At 43.1% G+C, this 27,982-nt stretch overlaps 1 protein-coding gene across 1 annotated transcript in view; it reads left to right on the top strand.

Moving 5' to 3' along the window:
- Positions 1–714: 714 nt before the first annotated feature.
- Positions 715–27,982, top strand: part of LOC124018494 (casein kinase II subunit alpha'-like) — a 40,993-nt gene continuing 13,725 nt past the window's right edge. Inside the window, exons 1-7 of the mRNA XM_046333822.1 lie at positions 715–1,797; positions 2,237–2,348; positions 3,416–3,517; positions 5,075–5,125; positions 6,914–6,973; positions 7,131–7,214; positions 13,993–14,103. Of these exons, the coding sequence (XP_046189778.1) occupies positions 1,694–1,797; positions 2,237–2,348; positions 3,416–3,517; positions 5,075–5,125; positions 6,914–6,973; positions 7,131–7,214; positions 13,993–14,103 (624 nt within the window). The 5' untranslated portion in view covers positions 715–1,693. The remainder of the gene's footprint in view (positions 1,798–2,236; positions 2,349–3,415; positions 3,518–5,074; positions 5,126–6,913; positions 6,974–7,130; positions 7,215–13,992; positions 14,104–27,982) is intronic.

Genomic DNA, 27,982 nt, shown 5'->3' with positions numbered 1-27,982 from the left:
AACGAATCTTACAATATTATTGTTTTACAGTATTTGTGTTCGCTTAAATACACTGGACAGTAACTTACCACACATTCGAGAGGGGGCAAAGTACTACTAGTTCTTGACAGAAAAGGAAGTTCTTGACAGAAAACAGGAAACGGTCTCATACACAAACACAATACTTCAATGCACATGGAAATGTTGTCCACGAAGTGCACATTTTTTAATTATCAGGTACGGAGGTGGAATTACAACACACCACACCTGAAAGAAAACTGCATGTGAATATTGAGAGTGATCATGTGACTATTTTGGTACGTATTTCAGACTTTCACTAGATATTTGCCACTTGGTCTAAATACATTTACTTAGTCAAATAAGATATAGTTTATGTTTCAATAAAACAACTACTAGGTAAAAAATGTGTGGTATATCTTTAAACGAAACCCGCTACAAATGGAACCCCTGCTGGTTAGAATGCGGCCGGTAACAAGACAGAGTAGTGATCTTTGGGCCGCTACATCATTTTTTTTTTTTTTATAGAGCGGAAGTAATACTTTTTAAAATATTTTTATTTTATTTTGTAATTTTTTTTAAATTAACAAATCAATACATAAAGAACACAAGCATACATAGATTACAAACAATGGACAATCGAGCTAGGGGGTACAATATCACATTACAAGGCCGCTACATCAACGACTCCAATAGTGGCTTCAATGTTGCGTTTTGTGGAGGGGAGGTCACTGGCAACTACTTCCGGGTGAGGTTTTTTTTTTTGGTTGCAACGGAGTCCACAGCAGCAGCAGCAGTTACGACTTGAACGACGGAGTCTTCTTAGGAATTAATATTTAAGCTAAACCCATTAGCCAGACTCAAAAACAAATTCAAGCGGTTTCAAGTGTCATATTCTCAGGCATTTTTTTTCTCTAACTTTGCGCCCTGGACAGGGTGCCACCGCAAGCCCAAATACATGTCGCTGGACTTCCTACCCGAGTGCGCTGCTAGCTAGCTAACAGTAGCAGGCTAGCTAACGACAATCATTTCTACAGTAACGTACATGTAGCGAGACGGGATTTCACGTCTTTTCTAAACCAACTGACCGTTGTTAAGTAGCTTATTTATCGCCACTCAAGCTTGCTGTTTTGATATTGTACTTAAATGTTGGCTTATCGTATTCGTTTACGTTAGTATTGTGATGAACACTGGGGCCCAACTTAGCTGGTTAGCATCTAGGCTAACTAGCTAACTTATCTTGCTTATACCAGAGGGGTCTGTCAAATTCAATTAGCTTGCCCAGTTCTCGGCCTCGTGAATTGCTTTTTAAACCATTTCTCGATTTTGAGTTACTAGCTAGCTGTCCGATATTGAATCCTTATTGCCAATTGTGTTAGTCTACCTCGTCCTCTTTCCCCTTTCTCCTGTCGCCTCCCTGAAACTGGCGGTCCACCATAGCATCTTGCCAAACAGGCTGTTCAGGTGCATCAGGCACTCGCTCGTCGTAGCTTTGACAATCCGCACAGCAAGTACTGCCGACTGCGGTCAGCAACTACGGACGAAAGTAGCCCAAACCAATGTTAGGCCATCTTACACGGAGTTAACTAAATCTAGGGTCCCCGAAAGTCGGTGCCCTGCCTTCCAATTTCGCGCCAAGAAGAGTAGTATTGTTGTGGAAGGTGAGCCCCATCAGCACCGGGCGTCCAAGCTCGCGATGCCCCCTCCTACGGTCAGCAGTAAAGCTCGGGTCTACACCGATGTCAACACGCAGAAGACCAGGGACTACTGGGACTACGATGCACACGTGCCAAGCTGGAGGTAAAAGAAGGATGTAGCTATTCTACTAACTGTTAGTTACTAGGGTTCTCTAATTCTGGAGAGTTGGGTGTGCACGCTTTCATTCCAAGCCTACAGGGTTTGATCAAACGTCTGTTTATCACTCAGTTGCTCTTCAGGACAGGAGTTAGGAGAACCCTGTTGTAAATGTGTATTAATCCCTTCCAGATAATCTGGATAATAACCCTACTGAATGCATGTACTCCTACCAGTTCCCCCGCTGGTCTCTTCTCTTCTCAGGATTGTCTTGTTCTCTCTCCAGTAATCAGGACAACCTGGTCTCTTCTCAGGATTCTCTTGTTCTTCTCTCTCCAGTAATCAGGACAACCTGGTCTCTTCTCAGGATTGTCTTGTTCTTCTCTCTCCAGTAATCAGGACAACCTGGTCTCTTCTCAGGATTCTCTTGTTCTTCTCTCTCCAGTAATCAGGACAACTACCAGTTGGTGCGTAAGCTGGGCCGGGGTAAATACAGCGAGGTGTTTGAGGCTGTCAACGTCAGTAACAATGAGAAAGTGGTGGTTAAAATCCTCAAGGTGAGCTGCTGTCATTTTTTAAAATGTGTTTTGAATGGTTTTTTTTTCCCGTAGGTGTAGACAATGGAGTTAATAGGGCCCTCAAACTAGACATGTGCCCCCCTGACTTAAAACAGTTGGCCTTCTATTGAACGGTGCCGTATTCGTTAGTGCACACACCCAATTTTTATTTTATTTTTTATTTATTTAACTAGGCAAGTCAGTTAAGAACAAATTCTTATTTTCAATGGCGGCCTAGGAACAGTGGGTTAACTTCCTGTTCAGGGGCAGAACGACAGATTTGTACCTTGTCAGCTTGGGGATTTGAACTTGCAACCTTCCGGTCACTAGTCCAACGCTCTAACCACTAGACTACCCTGCCGCCCCTCCGCTCTAACCACTAGGCTACCCTGCTGCCCCTCCGCTCTAACCACTAGGCTACCCTGCCGCACCTCCGCTCTCTCCACTAGGCTACCCTGCCGCACCTCCGCTCTCTCCACTAGGCAACCCTGCCGCCCCTCAGCTCTAACCACTAGGCTACCATGCCGCCCTTCCGCTCTAACCACTAGGCTACCCTGCCGCCCCTCCGCTCTAACCACTAGGCTACCCTGCCGCCCCTCCGCTCTAACCACTAGGCTACCCTACCGCCCCTCCGCTCTAACCACTAGGCTACCCTGCCGCCCCTCCGCTCTAACCACTAGGCTACCCTGCCGCACCTCCGCTCTAACCACAAAGGCAACCCTTCCGCCCCTCAGCTCTAACCACTAGGCTACCCTGCCGCCCCTCCGCTCTAACCACTAGGCTACCCTGCCGCCCCTCCGCTCTAACCACTAGGCTACCCTGCCGCCCCTCCGCTCTAACCACTAGGCTACCCTGCCGCACCTCCGCTCTAACCACTAGGCTACCCTGCCGCCCCTCCGCTCTAACCACTAGGCTACCCTGCCGCCCCAATGGACTGTGTAGAGTTAAGTTTCGGTCCAATTGTGTCCGTTTGGTTCTGGAGAATATGACCCTGCCTGTTTGAGGCTTTGAGGGTCTTTTTGTTGTTGTTGTGTTAAGTCTGGGAAATGATTGATCTCTTGTTTCAGCCTGTCAAGAAGAAGAAGATCAAGCGAGAGATTAAGATCCTGGAGAACTTGCGTGGTGGAACCAACATCATCCGCCTAGTGGACACAGTGAAAGATCCTGTGGTATGTCTCTCTCTCTCTCTCTCGTAGAAATATCATCTCTAGAAGTGGCTTAGGGCCTCAAACAATCATAAATTGACTGGTAAACTGGCAATGGCTGCCAGTCATCCCATAATGACATCAATGAATTGGCCTGTTCTATAGATTATATTTCTGTGGTCTCTCTGGTCAGCCCCAGTACTCCCTTCTATAGATTATATTTATGTTGTCTCTCTGGTCAGCCCCAGTACTCCCTTCTATAGATAATATTTCTGTGGTCTCTCTGGTCAGCCCCAGTACTCCCTTCTATAGATAATATTTCTGTGGTCTCTCTGGTCAGCCCCAGTACTCCCTTCTATAGATAATATTTCTGTGGTCTCTCTGGTCAGCCCCAGTACTCCCTTCTATAGATAATATTTCTGTGGTCTCTCTGGTCAGCCCCAGTACTCCCTTCTATAGATAATATTTCTGTGGTCTCTCTGGTCAGCCCCAGTACTCCCTTCTATAGATAATATTTCTGTGGTCTCTCTGGTCAGCCCTAGTACTCCCTTGTATAGATAATATTTCTGTGGTCTCTCTGGTCAGCCCCAGTACTCTATTCTATAGATTATATTTCTGTGGTCTCTCTGGTCAGCCCCAGTACTCCATTCTATGGATTATATTTCTGTGGTCTCTCTGGTCAGCCCCAGTACTCCATTCTATGGATTATATTTCTGTGGTCTCTCTGGTCAGCCCCAGTACTCCATTCTATGGATTATATTTCTGTGGTCTCTCTGGTCAGCCCCAGTACTCCATTCTATGGATTATATTTCTGTGGTCTCTCTGGTCAGCCCCAGTACTCCATTCTATGGATTATATTTCTGTGGTCTCTCTGGTCAGCCCCAGTACTCCATTCTATAGATAATATTTCTGTGGTCTCTCTGGTCAGCCCCAGTACTCCCTTCTATAGATAATATTTCTGTGGTCTCTCTGGTCAGCCCCAGTACTCCCTTCTATAGATAATATTTCTGTGGTCTCTCTGGTCAGCCCCAGTACTCCCTTCTATAGATAATATTTCTGTGGTCTCTCTGGTCAGCCCCAGCTCCATTGGGTGCATGTTTATTTGTATTTAGGGGTGTGACCTCCCCTCCACGAAAAGGGAATTAATGAGCCCACACCGTCACAGTGAGGTTCTGACTAACAGATTTACTTTTCAGTTATTTAGCAGACTCTTATCCAGAGCCTCTCACAGTTAGTGCATTCATTTTAGCTAAGTAAGACAACCACCTATCACAGTCATAGTAAGTAAAACTTTTTCTCAAAGCCCGCTATCGGCAAAGTTAAACTTTAGAATGAGACCTCCCCCCCCTGATGAAGGCTATTTTGGAGATAATGTTGGTGATAAATCCCACAAGCGAGGAGAGAGATGAACGTGAGCCTGTTTTCACTGTAATGTCTCTCACCATCAGTTTAAGTGGTGTGCTGCTCTGCTTTTGTTTGCCATGTGTGCTGGTGATTGTGTCCTCAACAATAGAACTCTCTCTCTCACTGCCACGTTCTTTATTAATCGAGGATGAATTCTCCCGTCTTGTCTCTCTGCAGTCTAGAACGCCGGCACTTGTCTTTGAGTGCATCAATAACACAGATTTTAAGGTACTGCTGTTTGGTGAATATCATGCATTTGTGTGAAACTACTACACCACTGTTTTAAAGTTACTGATCTCTCTCTCTACGGTAATTGTCTGTTTGAAACGTTAAGACAGGAAAATATACTGATATCATCTAACAAATACTTTTTAAATCTGTAAATGTTTTGAAAGTACATTGCATTCCGAAAGGTTTCAGACCCCTGGACTTTTTCCACGTTCTGTTACAGCGTTATTCTAAAAATTGATTACATTTGAAGAAAAAAATACAATTTACACACAGTATCCCATAATGACAAAGCAAAAACAAATGTTTTGCATTTTTTTGCGAAACAAAACAAAATATCACATTTACATAAGTATTCAGACCATTTACTCAATACTTTGTTGAAGCACCTTTGGCAGCGATTACAGCCTGGAGTCTTGGGTTTGACGCTACAAGCTTGGCACACCTGTATTTGGGGAGTTTCTCCCATTCTTCTCTGCAGATCCTCTCCAGCTCTGTCAGGTGGGATGGGAAGCGTTGCTGCACAGCTATTTTCAGGTCTTAACAGAGACGTTCGATCAGGTTCAAGTCTTGGCTCTGGCTGGGCCACTCAAGGACATTGAGACTTGTCCCGAAGCCACTCCTGTGTTCTGTTGGCTGTGTGCTTTGGGTTGTTGGCCTGTTGGAATGTGAACCTTTCACCCCAGTCTGAGGTACCAGAGTGCTCTGGAGCAGGTTTTCATCAAGGATCTCTCTGTACTTTGCTCCGCTCATCTTTCCTCGATCCTGCCTAGTCTCCCAGTCCCTGCTGCTGAAAATCATCCCCAGAGCATGATGCTGCCACCACCATTCCTCACTGTAGGGATGGTGCCAGGTTTCCTCTATAGAGGTGACGCTTGGAATTCAGACCAATCAGTTACATTTTGGTTTCATCAGACCAGAGAAAATGATCAGTCTTTAGGCGCCTATTGGCAAACTCCAAGCAAGCTGTCATGTGCCTTTTACTGAGGAGTGGCTTCCGTCTGGCCACTCTACCGTAAAGGCCAGAGTGGTGGAGTGCTGCATAGATGGTTGTCCTTCTAGAAGGTTCTCCCATCTCCACAGAGGAACTCCAGAGCTCTGTCAGAGTGCCCATTGGGTTCTTGGTCACCTCCCTGACCAAGGCCCTTCTCCCTCGATTGCTCAGTTTGTCCGGGCGGCCAGCTCTAGGAAGGTTCTTGGTGGTTCCGAACTTTTTAATTTAAGAATTATGGAGGCCACTGTGTTCTTGGGGACCTTCAATGCTGCATACATTTTTTTTGGTACCCTTCCCCAGATCTGTGCCTCGACACCATCCTGTCTCGGACCTATACGGACATTTCCTTCAACCTCATGGCTTGGTTTTTGCTCTGACATGCACTGTCCACTGTCGGACATTTTTTATATAGCCATGTGTGTCCCTTTCCAAATCATGTCCGATCAATTGAATTCACCACAGGTGGGCTCCAATCAAGCTGTAGAAACATCTCAAGGATGATCAATGGAAACATGATGCACCTGAGCTCAATTTGGAGTCTGGTAGCAAAGGTTCTGAATACTTATGTAAAAAATAATTTCTTTTTTTCAATTTATTTTACATTTCCGAATTTAACAAAAACCAGTTTTTGGTTTGTCATTATGGGGTATTGTGTGTAGATTGAGGACATATTTTTATTTGATTTTTAAAATACATTTTTGAATAAGGCTGTAACAAAATGTGGAAAAATCAAGTGGTATGAATACTTTCCAAATGCACTGTAGTTAACCTTTTTGTTTTAATTTCATTCACAGGAACTTTACCAGAAGTTAACAGACTTTGATATTCGTTTCTATGTGTATGAGCTTCTCAAGGTAAGGGAAACTGGCAGGTCCCCTTGCTTGGCTCTGTTGTGTCCCACTTCTCAAATAATTTGGCTTCAATTTGTTGCCATTGACATGTTTTGGGGGGGTCAAGAGGGCCTGAGTCTTCAGATTAAGGCTGTGTTGTCCTCTGTGTTGTCTCCTACAGGCTCTGGACTACTGCCATAGCATGGGGATCATGCACAGGGACGTCAAACCACACAACGTCATGATCGACCACCAGACGAGAAAGGTCTGATCCCATCTTTATGTAAACCGGTTATTCTCATTGAGATACAATCTGCAGAGACCTGTGAGCAACATCACACACTCCCTCTGTCAGGGTTGGGGTTTCTACATTTCCTGATTTTTTTATGAGGATTTCTGGTTTCGCTGACATCATCCTCTATTCATACATGATGGAAGTTGGCCCCACCCCCAAAACAATATTCTCTTTTTGTCCTGGTTCTCTACAGGGTTAAAAAATATATATATATATCTTATATTTAACCTTTTATTTTTTTCAGGGAGTCATACTGAGACCAAGATTTATTTTACAGATGAGAAACATGACGTAAAAAAACAAACGCATTCATCAGTAATAATGTCCTCAATCAGCTTCTTGAATTGACCCAGACACCAACACATTCATCAGTAATAATGTCCTCAATCAGCTTCTTGAATTGACCCAGAGACACCAACACATTCATCAGTAATAATGTCCTCAATCAGCTTCTTGAATTGACCCAGAGACACCAACACATTCATCAGTAATAATGTCCTCCATCAGCTTCTTGAATTGACCCAGACACCAACACATTCATCAGTAATAATGTCCTCAATCAGCTTCTTGAATTAACCCAGACACCAACACATCACATTCATCAGTAATAATGTCCTCAATCAGCTTCTTGAATTGACCCAGAGACACCAACACAATCATCAGTAATAATGTCCTCCATCAGCTTCTTGAATTGACCCAGAGACACCAACACATCACATTCATCAGTAATAATGTCCTCAATCAGCTTCTTGAATTGACCCAGACACCAACACATCACATTCATCAGTAATAATGTCCTCAATCAGCTTCTTGACTTGACCCAGAGACACCAACACATCACATTCATCAGTAATAATGTCCTCAATCAGCTTCTTGAATTGACCCAGAGACACCAACACATTCATCAGTAATAATGTCCTCAATCAGCTTCTTGACTTGACCTAGAGACACCAACACATTCATCAGTAATAATGTCCTCAATCAGCTTCTTGAATTGACCCAGACACCAACACATTCATCAGTAATAATGTCCTCAATCAGCTTCTTGACTTGACCCAGAGACACCAACACATCACATTCATCAGTAATAATGTCCTCAATCAGCTTCTTGACTTGACCCAGAGACACCAACACATTCATCAGTAATAATGTCCTCAATCAGCTTCTTGAATTGACCCAGAGACACCAACACATTCATCAGTAATAATGTCCTCAATCAGCTTCTTGAATTGACCCAGAGACACATCACATTCATCAGTAATAATGTCCTCAATCAGCTTCTTGAATTGACCCAGAGACACCAACACATTCATCAGTAATAATGTCCTCAATCAGCTTCTTGAATTGACCCAGAGACACCAACACATTCATCAGTAATAATGTCCTCAATCAGCTTCTTGAATTGACCCAGAGACACCAACACATCACATTCATCAGTAATAATGTCCTCAATCAGCTTCTTGAATTGACCCAGAGACACCAACACATCACATTTTGAATATTGTTCCACATATACAGTGGAGGAAAAAACCCAGTAGCAGAGTGTGGCTACAGTCCAGTGAAAATGCTTTTTCCAGACTTGTCCACTCCTGTCTAGAGGTTAGTAATGATGTTAGGTACGGTGAGTTATTTTGTTGTAAAAGGGCTTTATGAATGAAAACACAGCGACGTGATCGTCCTAGGGGTAAAAGTGATATCAGAGACGGCCAGACCAACTTCACGGGAGAGAATAAGGTGATGAGCAGAAACTGTCGACCCGCAAAAAAATACATCAAATAACATTTTATGTTATGAATACAACAGGTGTAGACTTCACCGTGAAATGCTTCCTGACGAGCTCTTTCCCAGCAATGCAGAGGTAAAAAGTACATGAAAATAACAAGGCTGCATACAAGGAGTACCGGTTCCAATAGACTTATGTACGTTAGATATTTCTGATTCATTTTCAATACATTTTGCAAAAGTGTCATTTTTTCTCCCCTTTCACTTTGTTATTATTGGCTGTGATATGTAGAGGTGAGAACAAATCTTTGAATCCATTTAGAATTCATGCTGTAACACAACAAAATGTGGAATAAGTCAAGGGATATGAATACTTTCTGAAGGAAATGTACATGTGGGTAACTAGGGGTGGCTAGGGGTGGCTAGGTGTTAGCTAGGGGGTAACTAGGGGTGGCTAGGTGTTAACTAGGGGTAGCTAGGGGGTAACTAGGGGTGGCTAGGTGTTAACTAGGGGTAGCTAGGGGGGTAACTAGGGGTGGCTAGGTGTTAACTAGGGGGTAACTAGGGGTGGCTAGAGCTGGGGGTAGCTGGTGCTAACTAGGTGTTAGTAGGGGTAACTAGGGGATAGATATCTAGCAGGTGTAACTAGGGGTGTAAGCTAGGGGTAACTAGGGGGTAGGGGATAGCTAGGTGTAGCAGCTAGGGGGTAGCTAGGTGGTAGCTCTCTCGGGATAGATAATAGGGGTAGCTAGGTGTGGCTACAGTCCAGTAGTGTGCTAGGCTAGGTAACTAGGTGGTAAAAGGCAGGATAGATAATACAGTAGCAGAGTGTGGCTACAGTCCAGTGAGTGTGCATAGAGCTAGGTGGTAACTAGGGGGTAAAAGGCAGGATAGATAATACAGTAGCAGAGTGTGGCTACAGTCCAGTGAGTGTGCATAGAGCTAGGTGGTAACTAGGGGTAAAAGGCAGGATAGATAATACAGTAGCAGAGTGTGGCTACAGTCCAGTGAGTGTGCATAGAGCTAGGTGGTAACTAGGGGTAAAAGGCAGGATAGATAATACAGTAGCAGAGTGTGGCTACAGTCCAGTGAGTGTGCATAGAGCTAGGTGGTAACTAGGTGGTAAAAGGCACGATAGATAATACAGTAGCAGAGTGTGGCTACAGTCCAGTGAGTGTGCATAGAGCTAGGTGGTAACTAGGGGGTAACTAGGGGGTAAAAGGCAGGATAGATAATACAGTAGCAGAGTGTGGCTACAGTCCAGTGAGTGTGCATAGAGCATAACTAGGGGGTAAAAGGCAGGATAGGTGGTAACTAGGTGAGTGTGCATAGAGCTAGGTGGTAACTAGGGGTAAAAGGCAGGATAGATAATACAGTAGCAGAGTGTGGCTACAGTCCAGTGAGTGTGCATAGAGCTAGGTGGTAACTAGGGGTAAAAGGCAGGATAGATAATACAGTAGCAGAGTGTGGCTACAGTCCAGTGAGTGTGCATAGAGCTAGGTGGTAACCAGGATAGATAATACAGTAGCAGAGTGTGGCTACAGTCCAGTGAGTGTGCATAGAGCTAGGTGGTAACTAGGTGGTAAAAGGCAGGATAGATAATACAGTAGCAGAGTGTGGCTACAGTCCAGTGAGTGTGCATAGAGCTAGGTGGTAACTAGGGGGTAAAAGGCAGGATAGATAATACAGTAGCAGAGTGTGGCTACAGTCCAGTGAGTGTGCATAGAGCTAGGTGGTAACTAGGGGGTAAAAGGCAGGATAGATAATACAGTAGCAGAGTGTGGCTAGGGGTAAAAGGCAGTCCAGTGAGTTGCATAGAGCTAGGTGGTAACTAGGTGGTAACTAGGGGTAAAAGCATAGAGCTAGGTGGTAACTAGGTGGTAAAAGGCAGGATAGATAATACAGTAGCAGAGTGTGGCTACAGTCCAGTGAGTGTGCATAGAGCTAGGTGGTAACTAGGTGGTAAAAGGCAGGATAGATAATACAGTAGCAGAGTGTGGCTACAGTCCAGTGAGTGTGCATAGAGCTAGGTGGTAACTAGGGGGGTAAAAGGCAGGATAGATAATACAGTAGCAGAGTGTGGCTACAGTCCAGTGAGTGTGCATAGAGCTAGGTGGTAACTAGGTGGTAAAAGGCAGGATAGATAATACAGTAGCAGAGTGTGGCTACAGTCCAGTGAGTGTGCATAGAGCTAGGTGGTAACTAGGTGGTAAAAGGCAGGATAGATAATACAGTAGCAGAGTGTGGCTACAGTCCAGTGAGTGTGCATAGAGCTAGGTGGTAACTAGGTGGTAGCTAGGGGGTAAAAGGCAGGATAGATAATACAGTAGCAGAGTGTGGCTACAGTCCAGTGAGTGTGCATAGAGCTAGGTGGTAACTAGGGGGTAAAAGGCAGGATAGATAATACAGTAGCAGAGTGTGGCTACAGTCCAGTGAGTGTGCATAGAGCCAGTGGAAGAATGTAAGTGCAAACAAGGGAGTCGATGCAAATAGTCTGGTTAGCTGTTTGATTAACTGTTGAGCACAGGGTTTCCGTTAGCCGGCGTTTGGCCAATTTACATTTCTGATGTTGTTGAAAAACGGATATAAATTGTCACCGGCCAATTGTCCGGTAGAAGAAGATGCCATTTTAGAAATAATGCTTATTTTTAGCCTATTCATAGACGGTAATACCAGTCGATGGAAACGCATTTGACTAGTCATGCCTATCGGTCTAGTGGTTAATTTAGTGGAATTAAATGGGTGAGGTGTAGTACAGTATATTTGTTATGCGTCTTATCACACCGTACACATGCAGAGCCTCTGAGGGGAATGTCTGTCTGTCAGGACAGCATCTCCAACGGCCACGGCAGGCAGGCTTCATCACCTCACTCACCACTTTGCAGTGAGCTGGAGGCAGTATGCGTTTTAGGAAACATTAACTTAATTGTTTGAGACTTGAATGTTTAGTTTTTATTTTTTTACTACCAATGAGGCATGTCTTCACAACATATCCTTGGAGGCAATTTATTTTATATCAACTTTCTTTCGTTGTCCAGGAGCCAAAGGCACAATCCTGGTCATATCAGCGACCCGTGCTTGTTGTTGATATCCTGGTCATATTAGCGACCTGTGGAACAGGGTTGGAGTTAGAACCAACAGGAGGGTACCTCTCCAGGAACAGGGTTGGAGTTAAAACCTACAGGAGGGTCTCTCTCCAGGAACAGGGTTGGAGTTTAAACCTACAGGAGGGTCTCTCCAGGAACAGGGTTGGAGTTTAAACTTACAGGAGGGTCTCTCCAGGAACAGGGTTGGAGTTAAAACCTACACAGGGTTGGAGTTTAAACTTACAGGAGGGTCTGGAACAGGGTTGGAGTTAAAACCTACACGATGGGTCTCTCCAGGAACAGGGTTGGAGTCTAAAACCCTACAGGAGGGTAGCTCTCCAGGAACAGGGTTGGAGTTAAAACCTACAGGGGGGTAGCTCTCCAGGAACAGGGTTGTAAACCCCTGATATAGATGTCACCATAGTCTAGGACCGGTAGGAACATCTACTGAATATTCTACTTTCGACTATTTAGCGAGAGGCAGGACCTATTTCTATATAAGAAGCCCATTTTTTAATAATGTATGTTATAATAAACACCATTCCTGCCCCTGTTCCCTACTAATCTAGGCCAGTGTTTCCCAAATAGCTGTCCTCATAGCAGCCGAAGCTGCAGCTAATTTCTCCTGGGTCAGAAGCAGAGCATCAACTCTGTTGTTTTATCAGCAGGGTCACAGAATGTGCGTCCCAAATATCACCTGAAGTGTACACTCGATTTTTACCTCTTACAACTGTCCGCAAGTCTCACAAAGCTTACATTGTTGTGCTACACGAACTCAGCAGTAATCAGTCATCTTCTCACTGTAATGTAATGGCATTGGATTGGTGGATGCAGAGGGTAGTGGGAGTTCCTACCATATTTGTTACGCCTGTCGTTTCCTTTTAGAATCAGTCAAGGGAAGTAAACAAGGTCACACTTTGGGAGGAAGAAGAGATAATTGGGTCTCATCCAGAGAGGGAACTTCAGAAGGTGTTAAATGGGTCAGGGTATGGCACCAAAACGCTGTGAAGATGGAGGGTGGGGCGGGCTGTCATTGTTATGTTTTGCCACCAGGTGGCAGTAATGGAGCTGCAGCAAGCAGAACACAAAGCTGAAGGCCAAGATTTTAAAAAATGGTTTTAACCTTTTTATTTAACTAGGCAAGTCAGTTAAGAACCAATTCTTATTTTAGAAATGACGGCCTACACCGGCCAAACCCGGACGGCGCTGGGCCAATTGTGCGCAGCCCTATGGGACTCCCAATCACGGCCGGTTGTGATACAGCCTGCATTCGAACCAGGGTGTCTGTAGTGACTCCTCTAGAGCTGAGATGTAGTGCCTTAGACCTGCTGTGCCACTCGGGATCCCTTCAAATTAAAGATGAGTGTAGAGAATCATTGTAGCATCTAAACCGCAGTGAACTATTTTTCATGACCTAAAATATTGTATTTTCAGCTGTTTTTGAAGCAAAACTGGACGTTAAAGACTATAAAACACAAAACGTAAGAACTAGAAGCATAGAAATAGCACCCATAGAATAGATCTTAGACTTGCGTTCAATTAAGAATGGCAGATCTGTAACACACGTTTCTATGTGAATTTGGTCTGGTCGTCCTAGAAGTGACATTTTGCGGCTTTATGAATCAATTCCTTTTTCTTTCTTTTTTTCAATAACCAACTGAATGTTATATTGTATAAATTTTAAATTATCCATTTAATATTCAGACTATTTTCAACTGAATTCCTTTACCTCCTTTTACTGTTTTTCAAGATGTAAATTGATCCCAAACATAACTGTAGATCCGTAGTTCCCAGATGGTCCACTATTTGGTGGGTCAGAAGGACATTTTGGAAAGGCTTAAGTCAGGTTAACATAATGCAAAACAGGAAGCTCTGCTTCTGTAGATGTCACACTGCCCTAAAAACCCCTCTAATTCCTCTTGTCTCTCTCTGTCTCTCAGCTGCGTCTCATAGACTGGGGTCTGGCTGAGTTCTACCACCCAGCTCAGGAATACAACGTCAGAGTGGCCTCCCGTTATTTTAAAGGACCGGAGCTGCTAGTGGACTATCAGGTAGACACTAGTTATTAACACACCTCCCACTACTAGTGGACTATCAGGTAGACACTAGTTATTAACACACCTCCCACTACTAGTGGACTATCAGGTAGACACTAGTTATTAACACCTCCCACTACTAGTGGACTATCAGGTAGACACTAGTTATTAACACCTCCCACTACTAGTGGACTATCAGGTAGACACTAGTTATTAACACCTCCCACTACTAGTGGACTATCAGGTAGACACTAGTTATTAACACCTCCCACTACTAGTGGACTATCAGGTAGACACTAGTTATTAACACACCTCCCACTACTAGTGGACTATCAGGTAGACACTAGTTATTAACACACCTCCCACTACTAGTGGACTATCAGGTAGACACTAGTTATTAACACCTCCCACTACTAGTGGACTATCAGGTAGACACTAGTTATTAACACCTCCCACTACTAGTGGACTATCAGGTAGACACTAGTTATTAACACCTCCCACTACTAGTGGACTATCAGGTAGACACTAGTTATTAACACCTCCCACTACTAGTGGACTATCAGGTAGACACTAGTTATTAACACCTCCCACTACTAGTGGACTATCAGGTAGACACTAGTTATTAACACACCTCCCACTACTAGTGGACTATCAGGTAGACACTAGTTATTAACACACCTCCCACTACTAGTGGACTATCAGGTAGACACTAGTTATTAACACCTCCCACTACTAGTGGACTATCAGGTAGACACTAGTTATTAACACCTCCCACTACTAGTGGACTATCAGGTAGACACTAGTTATTAACACCTCCCACTACTAGTGGACTATCAGGTAGACACTAGTTATTAACACCTCCCACTACTAGTGGACTATCAGGTAGACACTAGTTATTAACACACCTCCCACTACTAGTGGACTATCAGGTAGACACTAGTTATTAACACACCTCCCACTACTAGTGGACTATCAGGTAGACACTAGTTATTAACACTACTAGTGGACTCCCACTACTAGTGGACTATCAGGTAGACACTAGTTATTAACACCTCCCACTACTAGTGGACTATCAGGTAGACACTAGTTATTAACACACCTCCCACTACTAGTGGACTATCAGGTAGACACTAGTTATTAACACCTCCCACTACTAGTGGACTATCAGGTAGACACTAGTTATTAACACCTCCCACTACTAGTGGACTATCAGGTAGACACTAGTTATTAACACACCTCCCACTACTAGTGGACATCTATCAGGTAGACACTAGTTATTAACACCTCCCACTACTAGTGGACTATCAGGTAGACACTAGTTATTAACACCTCCCACTACTAGTGGACTATCAGGTAGACACTAGTTATTAACACCTCCCACTACTAGTGGACTATCAGGTAGACACTAGTTATTAACACACCTCCCACTACTAGTGGACTATCAGGTAGACACTAGTTATTAACACACCTCCCACTACTAGTGGACTATCAGGTAGACACTAGTTATTAACACCTCCCACTACTAGTGGACTATCAGGTAGACACTAGTTATTAACACACCTCCCACTACTAGTGGACTATCAGGTAGACACTAGTTATTAACACCTCCCACTACTAGTGGACTATCAGGTAGACACTAGTTAATAACACCTCCCACTACTAGTGGACTATCAGGTAGACACTAGTTATTAACACCTCCCACTACTAGTGGACTATCAGGTAGACACTAGTTATTAACACCTCCCACTACTAGTGGACTATCAGGTAGACACTAGTTATTAACACACCTCCCACTACTAGTGGACTATCAGGTAGACACTAGTTATTAACACACCTCCCACTACTAGTGGACTATCAGGTAGACACTAGTTATTAACACCTCCCACTACTAGTGGACTATCAGGTAGACACTAGTTATTAACACACCTCCCACTACTAGTGGACTATCAGGTAGACACTAGTTATTAACACACCTCCCACTACTAGTGGACTATCAGGTAGACACTAGTTATTAACACACCTCCCACTACTAGTGGACTATCAGGTAGACACTAGTTATTAACACACCTCCCACTACTAGTGGACTATCAGGTAGACACTAGTTATTAACACCTCCCACTACTAGTGGACTATCAGGTAGACACTAGTTATTAACACCTCCCACTACTAGTGGACTATCAGGTAGACACTAGTTATTAACACCTCCCACTACTAGTGACTATCAGGTAGACACTAGTTATTAACACTCCCACTACTAGTGGACTATCAGGTAGACACTAGTTATTAACACACCTCCCACTACTAGTGGACTATCAGGTAGACACTACCTCCCACTACTAGTGGACTATCAGGTAGACACTAGTTATTAACACACCTCCCACTACTAGTGGACTATCAGGTAGACACTAGTTATTAACACCTCCCACTACTAGTGGACTATCAGGTAGACACTAGTTATTAACACACCTCCCACTACTAGTGGACTATCAGGTAGACACTAGTTATTAACACCTCCCACTACTAGTGGACTATCAGGTAGACACTAGTTATTAACACACCTCCCACTACTAGTGGACTATCAGGTAGACACTAGTTATTAACACACCTCCCACTACTAGTGGACTATCAGGTAGACACTAGTTATTAACACATTAACCTCCCACTACTAGTGGACTATCAGGTAGACACTAGTTATTAACACACCTCCCACTACTAGTGGACTATCAGGTAGACACTAGTTATTAACACCTCCCACTACTAGTGGACTATCAGGTAGACACTAGTTATTAACACACCTCCCACTACTAGTGGACTATCAGGTAGACACTAGTTATTAACACACTCCCACTACTAGTGGACTATCAGGTAGACACTAGTTATTAACACACCTCCCACTACTAGTGGACTATCAGGTAGACACTAGTTATTAACACACCTCCCACTACTAGTGGACTATCAGGTAGACACTAGTTATTAACACACCTCCACTACTAGTGGACTATCAGGTAGACACTAGTTATTAACACACCTCCCACTACTAGTGGACTATCAGGTAGACACTAGTTATTAACACACCTCCCACTACTAGTGGACTATCAGGTAGACACTAGTTATTAACACCTCCCACTACTAGTGGACTATCAGGTAGACACTAGTTATTAACACACCTCCCACTACTAGTGGACTATCAGGTAGACACTAGTTATTAACACACCTCCCACTACTAGTGGACTATCAGGTAGACACTAGTTATTAACACACCTCCCACTACTAGTGGACTATCAGGTAGACACTAGTTATTAACACACCTCCCACTACTAGTGGACTATCAGGTAGACACTAGTTATTAACACACCTCCCACTACTAGTGGACTATCAGGTAGACACTAGTTATTAACACACCTCCCACTACTAGTGGACTATCAGGTAGACACTAGTTATTAACACACCTCCCACTACTAGTGGACTATCAGGTAGACACTAGTTATTAACACACCTCCCACTACTAGTGGACTATCAGGTAGACACTAGTTATTAACACACCTCCACTACTAGTGGACTATCAGGTAGACACTAGTTATTAACACACCTCCCACTACTAGTGGACTATCAGGTAGACACTAGTTATTAACACACCTCCCACTACTAGTGGACTATCAGGTAGACACTAGTTATTAACACACTCCCACTACTAGTGGACTATCAGGTAGACACTAGTTATTAACACACCTCCCACTACTAGTGGACTATCAGGTAGACACTAGTTATTAACACACCTCCCACTACTAGTGGACTATCAGGTAGACACTAGTTATTAACACACCTCCCACTACTAGTGGACTATCAGGTAGACACTAGTTATTAACACACCTCCACTACTAGTGGACTATCAGGTAGACACTAGTTATTAACACCTCCCACTACTAGTGGACTATCAGGTAGACACTAGTTATTAACACACCTCCCACTACTAGTGGACTATCAGGTAGACACTAGTTATTAACACACCTCCCACTACTAGTGGACTATCAGGTAGACACTAGTTATTAACACACCTCCCACTACTAGTGGACTATCAGGTAGACACTAGTTATTAACACACCTCCCACTACTAGTGGACTATCAGGTAGACACTAGTTATTAACACACCTCCCACTACTAGTGGACTATCAGGTAGACACTAGTTATTAACACCTCCCACTACTAGTGGACTATCAGGTAGACACTAGTTATTAACACACCTCCCACTACTAGTGGACTATCAGGTAGACACTAGTTATTAACACACCTCCCACTACTAGTGGACTATCAGGTAGACACTAGTTATTAACACACCTCCCACTACTAGTGGACTATCAGGTAGACACTAGTTATTAACACCTCCCACTACTAGTGGACTATCAGGTAGACACTAGTTATTAACACACCTCCCACTACTAGTGGACTATCAGGTAGACACTAGTTATTAACACACCTCCCACTACTAGTGGACTATCAGGTAGACACTAGTTATTAACACACCTCCCACTACTAGTGGACTATCAGGTAGACACTAGTTATTAACACACCTCCCACTACTAGTGGACTATCAGGTAGACACTAGTTATTAACACACCTCCCACTACTAGTGGACTATCAGGTAGACACTAGTTATTAACACACCTCCCACTACTAGTGGACTATCAGGTAGACACTAGTTATTAACACCTCCCACTACTAGTGGACTATCAGGTAGACACTAGTTATTAACACACCTCCCACTACTAGTGGACTATCAGGTAGACACTAGTTATTAACACACCTCCCACTACTAGTGGACTATCAGGTAGACACTAGTTATTAACACACTCCACTACTAGTGGACTATCAGGTAGACACTAGTTATTAACACCTCCCACTACTAGTGGACTATCAGGTAGACACTAGTTATTAACACACCTCCCACTACTAGTGGACTATCAGGTAGACACTAGTTATTAACACCTCCACTACTAGTGGACTATCAGGTAGACACTAGTTATTAACACACCTCCCACTACTAGTGGACTATCAGGTAGACACTAGTTATTAACACACCTCCCACTACTAGTGGACTATCAGGTAGACACTAGTTATTAACACCTCCACTACTAGTGGACTATCAGGTGACACTAGTTATTAACACCTCCCACTACTAGTGGACTATCAGGTAGACACTAGTTAATTAACACCCTCCCACTACTAGTGGACTATCAGGTAGACACTAGTTATTAACACCTCCCACTACTAGTGGACTATCAGGTAGACACTAGTTATTAACACCTCCACTACTAGTGGACTATCAGGTAGACACTAGTTATTAACACACCTCCACTACTAGTGGACTATCAGGTAGACACTAGTTATTAACACCTCCACTACTAGTGGACTATCAGGTAGACACTAGTTATAACTAGTGGACACCTCCACTACTAGTGGACTATCAGGTAGACACTAGTTATTAACACACTCCCACTACTAGTGGACTATCAGGTAGACACTAGTTATTAACACCTCCCACTACTAGTGGACTATCAGGTAGACACTAGTTATTAACACCCCCACTACTAGTGGACTATCAGGTAGACACTAGTTATTAACACCTCCCACTACTCCACTACTACTACTAGTGGACTATCAGGTAGACACTAGTTATTAACACACCTCCACTACTAGTGGACTATCAAGGTAGACACTAGTTATTAACATCCACTACTAGTGGACTATCAGGTAGACACTAGTTATTAACACCTCCCACTACTAGTGGACTATCAGGTAGACACTAGTTATTAACACCTCCCACTACTAGTGGACTATCAGGTAGACACTAGTTATTAACACCTCCACTACTAGTGGACTATCAGGTAGACACTAGTTATTAACACCTCCACTACTAGTGGACTATCAGGTAGACACTAGTTATTAACACCCTCCACTACTAGTGGACTATCAGGTAGACACTAGTTATTAACACACCTCCCACTACTAGTGGACTATCAGGTAGACACTAGTTATTAACACCTCCCACTACTAGTGGACTATCAGGTAGACACTAGTTATTAACACCTCCCACTACTAGTGGACTATCAGGTAGACACTAGTTATTAACACCTCCACTACTAGTGGACTATCAGGTAGACACTAGTTAATAACACCTCCCACTACTAGTGGACTATCAGGTAGACACTAGTTATTAACACACTCCACACTACTAGTGGACTATCAGGTAGACACTAGTTATTAACACCCTCCCACTACTAGTGGACTATCAGGTAGACACTAGTTATTAACACCTCCACTACTAGTGGACTATCAGGTAGACACTAGTTATTAACACCTCCCACTACTAGTGGACTATCAGGTAGACACTAGTTATTAACACCTCCACTACTAGTGGACTATCAGGTAGACACTAGTTACTAGTGGAACAGGTAGACACTCCCTCCCACTACTAGTGGACTGTCAGGTAGACACTAGTTATTAACACCTCCACTACTAGTGGACTATCAGGTAGACACTAGTTATTAACACCTCCACTACTAGTGGACTATCAGGTAGACACTAGTTATTAACACCTCCACTACTAGTGGACTATCAGGTAGACACTAGTTATTAACACCTCCCACTACTAGTGGACTATCAGGTAGACACTAGTTATTAACACACCTCCCACTACTAGTGGACTATCAGGTAGACACTAGTTATTAACACCTCCACTACTAGTGGACTATCAGGTAGACACTAGTTATTAACACTCCTCCCACTACTAGTGGACTATCAGGTAGACACTAGTTATTAACACCTCCCACTACTAGTGGACTATCAGGTAGACACTAGTTATTAACACCTCCCACTACTAGTGGACTATCAGGTAGACACTAGTTATTAACACACCTCCCACTACTAGTGGACTATCAGGTAGACACTAGTTATTAACACCTCCCACTACTAGTGGACTATCAGGTAGACACTAGTTATTAACACACCTCCACTACTAGTGGACTATCAGGTAGACACTAGTTATTAACACCTCCCACTACTAGTGGACTATCAGGTAGACACTAGTTATTAACACCTCCCACTACTAGTGGACTATCAGGTAGACACTAGTTATTAACACACCTCCCACTACTAGTGGACTATCAGGTAGACACTAGTTATTAACACCTCCACTACTAGTGGACTATCAGGTAGACACTAGTTATTAACACCCTCCCACTACTAGTGGACTATCAGGTAGACACTAGTTATTAACACCTCCACTACTAGTGGACTATCAGGTAGACACTAGTTATTAACACACTCCCACTACTAGTGGACTATCAGGTAGACACTAGTTATTAACACCTCCACTACTAGTGGACTATCAGGTAGACACTAGTTATTAACACACTCCACTACTAGTGGACTATCAGGTAGACACTAGTTATTAACACCTCCACTACTAGTGGACTATCAGGTAGACACTAGTTATTAACACCTCCCACTACTAGTGGACTATCAGGTAGACACTAGTTATTAACACACCTCCACTACTAGTGGACTATCAGGTAGACACTAGTTATTAACACCTCCACTACTAGTGGACTATCAGGTAGACACTAGTTATTAACACACCTCCACTACTAGTGGACTATCAGGTAGACACTAGTTATTAACACCTCCACTACTAGTTGACTATCAGGTAGACACTAGTTATTAACACACTCCACTACTAGTGGACTATCAGGTAGACACTAGTTATTAACACCTCCCACTACTAGTGGACTATCAGGTAGACACTAGTTATTAACACCTCCCACTACTAGTGGACTATCAGGTAGACACTAGTTATTAACACCTCCCACTACTAGTGGACTATCAGGTAGACACTAGTTATTAACACCTCCACTACTAGTGGACTATCAGGTAGACACTAGTTATTAACACCTCCCACTACTAGTGGACTATCAGGTAGACACTAGTTATTAACACCTCCACTACTAGTGGACTATCAGGTAGACACTAGTTATTAACACCTCCCACTACTAGTGGACTATCAGGTAGACACTAGTTATTAACACCTCCCACTACTAGTGGACTATCAGGTAGACACTAGTTATTAACACCTCCCACTACTAGTGGACTATCAGGTAGACACTAGTTATTAACACCTCCCACTACTAGTGGACTATCAGGTAGACACTAGTTATTAACACCTCCCACTACTAGTGGACTATCAGGTAGACACTAGTTATTAACACCTCCCACTACTAGTGGACTATCAGGTAGACACTAGTTATTAACACCTCCCACTACTAGTGGACTATCAGGTAGACACTAGTTATTAACACCTCCCACTACTAGTGGACTATCAGGTAGACACTAGTTATTAACACCTCCACTACTAGTGGACTCCACTAACTCCCACTACTAGTGGACTATCAGGTAGACACTAGTTATTAACACACCTCCCACTACTAGTGGACTATCAGGTAGACACTAGTTATTAACACACCTCCACTACTAGTGGACTATCAGGTAGACACTAGTTATTAACACCTCCACTACTAGTGGACTATCAGGTAGACACTAGTTATTAACACCTCCCACTACTAGTGGACTATCAGGTAGACACTAGTTATTAACACCTCCCACTACTAGTGGACTATCAGGTAGACACTAGTTATTAACACCTCCACTACTAGTGGACTATCAGGTAGACACTAGTTATTAACACCTCCACTACTAGTGGACTATCAGGTAGACACTAGTTATTAACACCTCCACTACTAGTGGACTATCAGGTAGACACTAGTTATTAACACCTCCCACTACTAGTGGACTATCAGGTAGACACTAGTTATTAACACCTCCCACTACTAGTGGACTATCAGGTAGACACTAGTTATTAACACCTCCCACTACTAGTGGACTATCAGGTAGACACTAGTTATTAACACCCTCCCACTACTAGTGGACTATCAGGTAGACACTAGTTATTAACACACCTCCACTACTAGTGGACTATCAGGTAGACACTAGTTATTAACACCTCCAGGTAGACACTAGTTATTAACACTACTAGTGGACTATCAGGTAGACACTAGTTATTAACACCCTCCACTACTAGTGGACTATCAGGTAGACACTAGTTATTAACACACTCCCACTACTAGTGGACTATCAGGTAGACACTAGTTATTAACACACCTCCACTACTAGTGGACTATCAGGTAGACACTAGTTATTAACACCTCCACTACTAGTGGACTATCAGGTAGACACTAGTTATTAACACACCTCCACTACTAGTGGACTATCAGGTAGACACTAGTTATTAACACACCTCCACTACTAGTGGACTATCAGGTAGACACTAGTTATTAACACCTCCACTACTAGTGGACTATCAGGTAGACACTAGTTATTAACACCTCCACTACTAGTGGACTATCAGGTAGACACTAGTTATTAACACCTCCCACTACTAGTGGACTATCAGGTAGACACTAGTTATTAACACCCTCCACTACTAGTGGACTATCAGGTAGACACTAGTTATTAACACCTCCACTACTAGTGGACTATCAGGTAGACACTAGTTATTAACACACCTCCACTACTAGTGGACTATCAGGTAGACACTAGTTATTAACACCCTCCCACTACTAGTGGACTATCAGGTAGACACTAGTTATTAACACCCTCCACTACTAGTGGACTATCAGGTAGACACTAGTTATTAACACCTCCACTACTAGTGGACTATCAGGTAGACACTAGTTATTAACACTATCCTCCACTACTAGTGGACTATCAGGACACTAGACACTAGTTATTAACACCCACTACTAGTGGACTATCAGGTAGACACTAGTTATTAACACCCTCCCACTACTAGTGGACTATCAGGTAGACACTAGTTATTAACACACTCCACTACTAGTGGACTATCAGAGTAGACACTAGTTATTAACACCCCCACTACTAGTGGACTATCAGGTAGACACTAGTTATTAACACCTCCCACTACTAGTGGACTATCAGGTAGACACTAGTTATTAACACCTCCCACTACTAGTGGACTATCAGGTAGACACTAGTTATTAACACACCTCCCACTACTAGTGGACTATCAGGTAGACACTAGTTATTAACACCTCCCACTACTAGTGGACTATCAGGTAGACACTAGTTATTAACACCTCCCACTACTAGTGGACTATCAGGTAGACACTAGTTATTAACACCTCCCACTACTAGTGGACTATCAGGTAGACACTAGTTATTAACACACCTCCACTACTAGTGGACTATCAGGTAGACACTAGTTATTAACACACCTCCACTACTAGTGGACTATCAGGTAGACACTAGTTATTAACACCTCCACTACTAGTGGACTATCAGGTAGACACTAGTTATTAACACCTCCACTACTAGTGGACTATCAGGTAGACACTAGTTATTAACACACCTCCACTACTAGTGGACTATCAGGTAGACACTAGTTATTAACACCTCCCACTACTAGTGGACTATCAGGTAGACACTAGTTATTAACACACCTCCACTACTAGTGGACTATCAGGTAGACACTAGTTATTAACACACCTCCCACTACTAGTGGACTATCAGGTAGACACTAGTTATTAACACCTCCCACTACTAGTGGACTATCAGGTAGACACTAGTTATTAACAACACCTCCCACTACTAGTGGACTATCAGGTAGACACTAGTTATTAACACACCTCCCACTACTAGTGGACTATCAGGTAGACACTAGTTATTAACACACTCCCACTACTAGTGGACTATCAGGTAGACACTAGTTATTAACACCTCCCACTACTAGTGGACTATCAGGTAGACACTAGTTATTAACACCCTCCCACTACTAGTGGACTATCAGGTAGACACTAGTTATTAACACCCTCCACTACTAGTGGACTATCAGGTAGACACTAGTTATTAACACCTCCCACTACTAGTGGACTATCAGGTAGACACTAGTTATTAACACACCTCCCACTACTAGTGGACTATCAGGTAGACACTAGTTATTAACACACTCCCACTACTAGTGGACTATCAGGTAGACACTAGTTATTAACACCTCCCACTACTAGTGGACTATCAGGTAGACACTAGTTATTAACACCTCCACTACTAGTGGACTATCAGGTAGACACTAGTTATTAACACCTCCACTACTAGTGGACTATCAGGTAGACACTAGTTATTAACACACCTCCCACTACTAGTGGACTATCAGGTAGACACTAGTTATTAACACCTCCCACTACTAGTGGACTATCAGGTAGACACTAGTTATTAACACCTCCCACTACTAGTGGACTATCAGGTAGACACTAGTTATTAACACCTCCCACTACTAGTGGACTATCAGGTAGACACTAGTTATTAACACCTCCCACTACTAGTGGACTATCAGGTAGACACTAGTTATTAACACCTCCCACTACTAGTGGACTATCAGGTAGACACTAGTTATTAACACACCTCCCACTACTAGTGGACTATCAGGTAGACACTAGTTATTAACACCTCCACTACTAGTGGACTATCAGGTAGACACTAGTTATTAACACCTCCCACTACTAGTGGACTATCAGGTAGACACTAGTTATTAACACCTCCACTACTAGTGGACTATCAGGTAGACACTAGTTATTAACACCTCCCACTACTAGTGGACTATCAGGTAGACACTAGTTATTAACACACCTCCACTACTAGTGGACTATCAGGTAGACACTAGTTATTAACACCTCCCACTACTAGTGGACTATCAGGTAGACACTAGTTATTAACACCTCCACTACTAGTGGACTATCAGGTAGACACTAGTTATTAACACCTCCCACTACTAGTGGACTATCAGGTAGACACTAGTTATTAACACCTCCCACTACTAGTGGACTATCAGGTAGACACTAGTTATTAACACACCTCCCACTACTAGTGGACTATCAGGTAGACACTAGTTATTAACACCTCCACTACTAGTGGACTATCAGGTAGACACTAGTTATTAACACCTCCCACTACTAGTGGACTATCAGGTAGACACTAGTTATTAACACCTCCCACTACTAGTGGACTATCAGGTAGACACTAGTTATTAACACCTCCCACTACTAGTGGACTATCAGGTAGACACTAGTTATTAACACCCTCCACTACTAGTGGACTATCAGGTAGACACTAGTTATTAACACCTCCCACTACTAGTGGACTATCAGGTAGACACTAGTTATTAACACCTCCCACTACTAGTGGACTATCAGGTAGACACTAGTTATTAACACCTCCCACTACTAGTGGACTATCAGGTAGACACTAGTTATTAACACCTCCCACTACTAGTGGACTATCAGGTAGACACTAGTTATTAACACCTCCCACTACTAGTGGACTATCAGGTAGACACTAGTTATTAACACACCTCCACTACTAGTGGACTATCAGGTAGACACTAGTTATTAACACACTCCCACTACTAGTGGACTATCAGGTAGACACTAGTTATTAACACCTCCACTACTAGTGGACTATCAGGTAGACACTAGTTATTAACACCTCCCACTACTAGTGGACTATCAGGTAGACACTAGTTATTAACACACCTCCCACTACTAGTGGACTATCAGGTAGACACTAGTTATTAACACACCTCCACTACTAGTGGACTATCAGGTAGACACTAGTTATTAACACCTCCCACTACTAGTGGACTATCAGGTAGACACTAGTTATTAACACACTCCCACTACTAGTGGACTATCAGGTAGACACTAGTTATTAACACACTCCCACTACTAGTGGACTATCAGGTAGACACTAGTTATTAACACACCTCCACTACTAGTGGACTATCAGGTAGACACTAGTTATTAACACCTCCCACTACTAGTGGACTATCAGGTAGACACTAGTTATTAACACACCTCCCACTACTAGTGGACTATCAGGTAGACACTAGTTATTAACACCTCCACTACTAGTGGACTATCAGGTAGACACTAGTTATTAACACCTCCCACTACTAGTGGACTATCAGGTAGACACTAGTTATTAACACACCTCCCACTACTAGTGGACTATCAGGTAGACACTAGTTATTAACACACCTCCACTACTAGTGGACTATCAGGTAGACACTAGTTATTAACACACTCCCACTACTAGTGGACTATCAGGTAGACACTAGTTATTAACACCTCCCACTACTAGTGGACTATCAGGTAGACACTAGTTATTAACACCTCCCACTACTAGTGGACTATCAGGTAGACACTAGTTATTAACACACCTCCCACTACTAGTGGACTATCAGGTAGACACTAGTTATTAACACCTCCACTACTAGTGGACTATCAGGTAGACACTAGTTATTAACACCTCCCACTACTAGTGGACTATCAGGTAGACACTAGTTATTAACACACCTCCCACTACTAGTGGACTATCAGGTAGACACTAGTTATTAACACACCTCCCACTACTAGTGGACTATCAGGTAGACACTAGTTATTAACACACCTCCCACTACTAGTGGACTATCAGGTAGACACTAGTTATTAACACACCTCCCACTACTAGTGGACTATCAGGTAGACACTAGTTATTAACACCTCCACTACTAGTGGACTATCAGGTAGACACTAGTTATTAACACACCTCCCACTACTAGTGGACTATCAGGTAGACACTAGTTATTAACACACTCCCACTACTAGTGGACTATCAGGTAGACACTAGTTATTAACACACCTCCCACTACTAGTGGACTATCAGGTAGACACTAGTTATTAACACACCTCCACTACTAGTGGACTATCAGGTAGACACTAGTTATTAACACACC

This window comes from Oncorhynchus gorbuscha, unplaced genomic scaffold, assembly GCF_021184085.1.
Source record: "Oncorhynchus gorbuscha isolate QuinsamMale2020 ecotype Even-year unplaced genomic scaffold, OgorEven_v1.0 Un_scaffold_536, whole genome shotgun sequence".
In the NCBI taxonomy this organism is placed as follows: Eukaryota; Metazoa; Chordata; class Actinopteri; order Salmoniformes; family Salmonidae; genus Oncorhynchus; species Oncorhynchus gorbuscha.
This window is presented reverse-complemented; position numbering and strand designations above follow the sequence as displayed.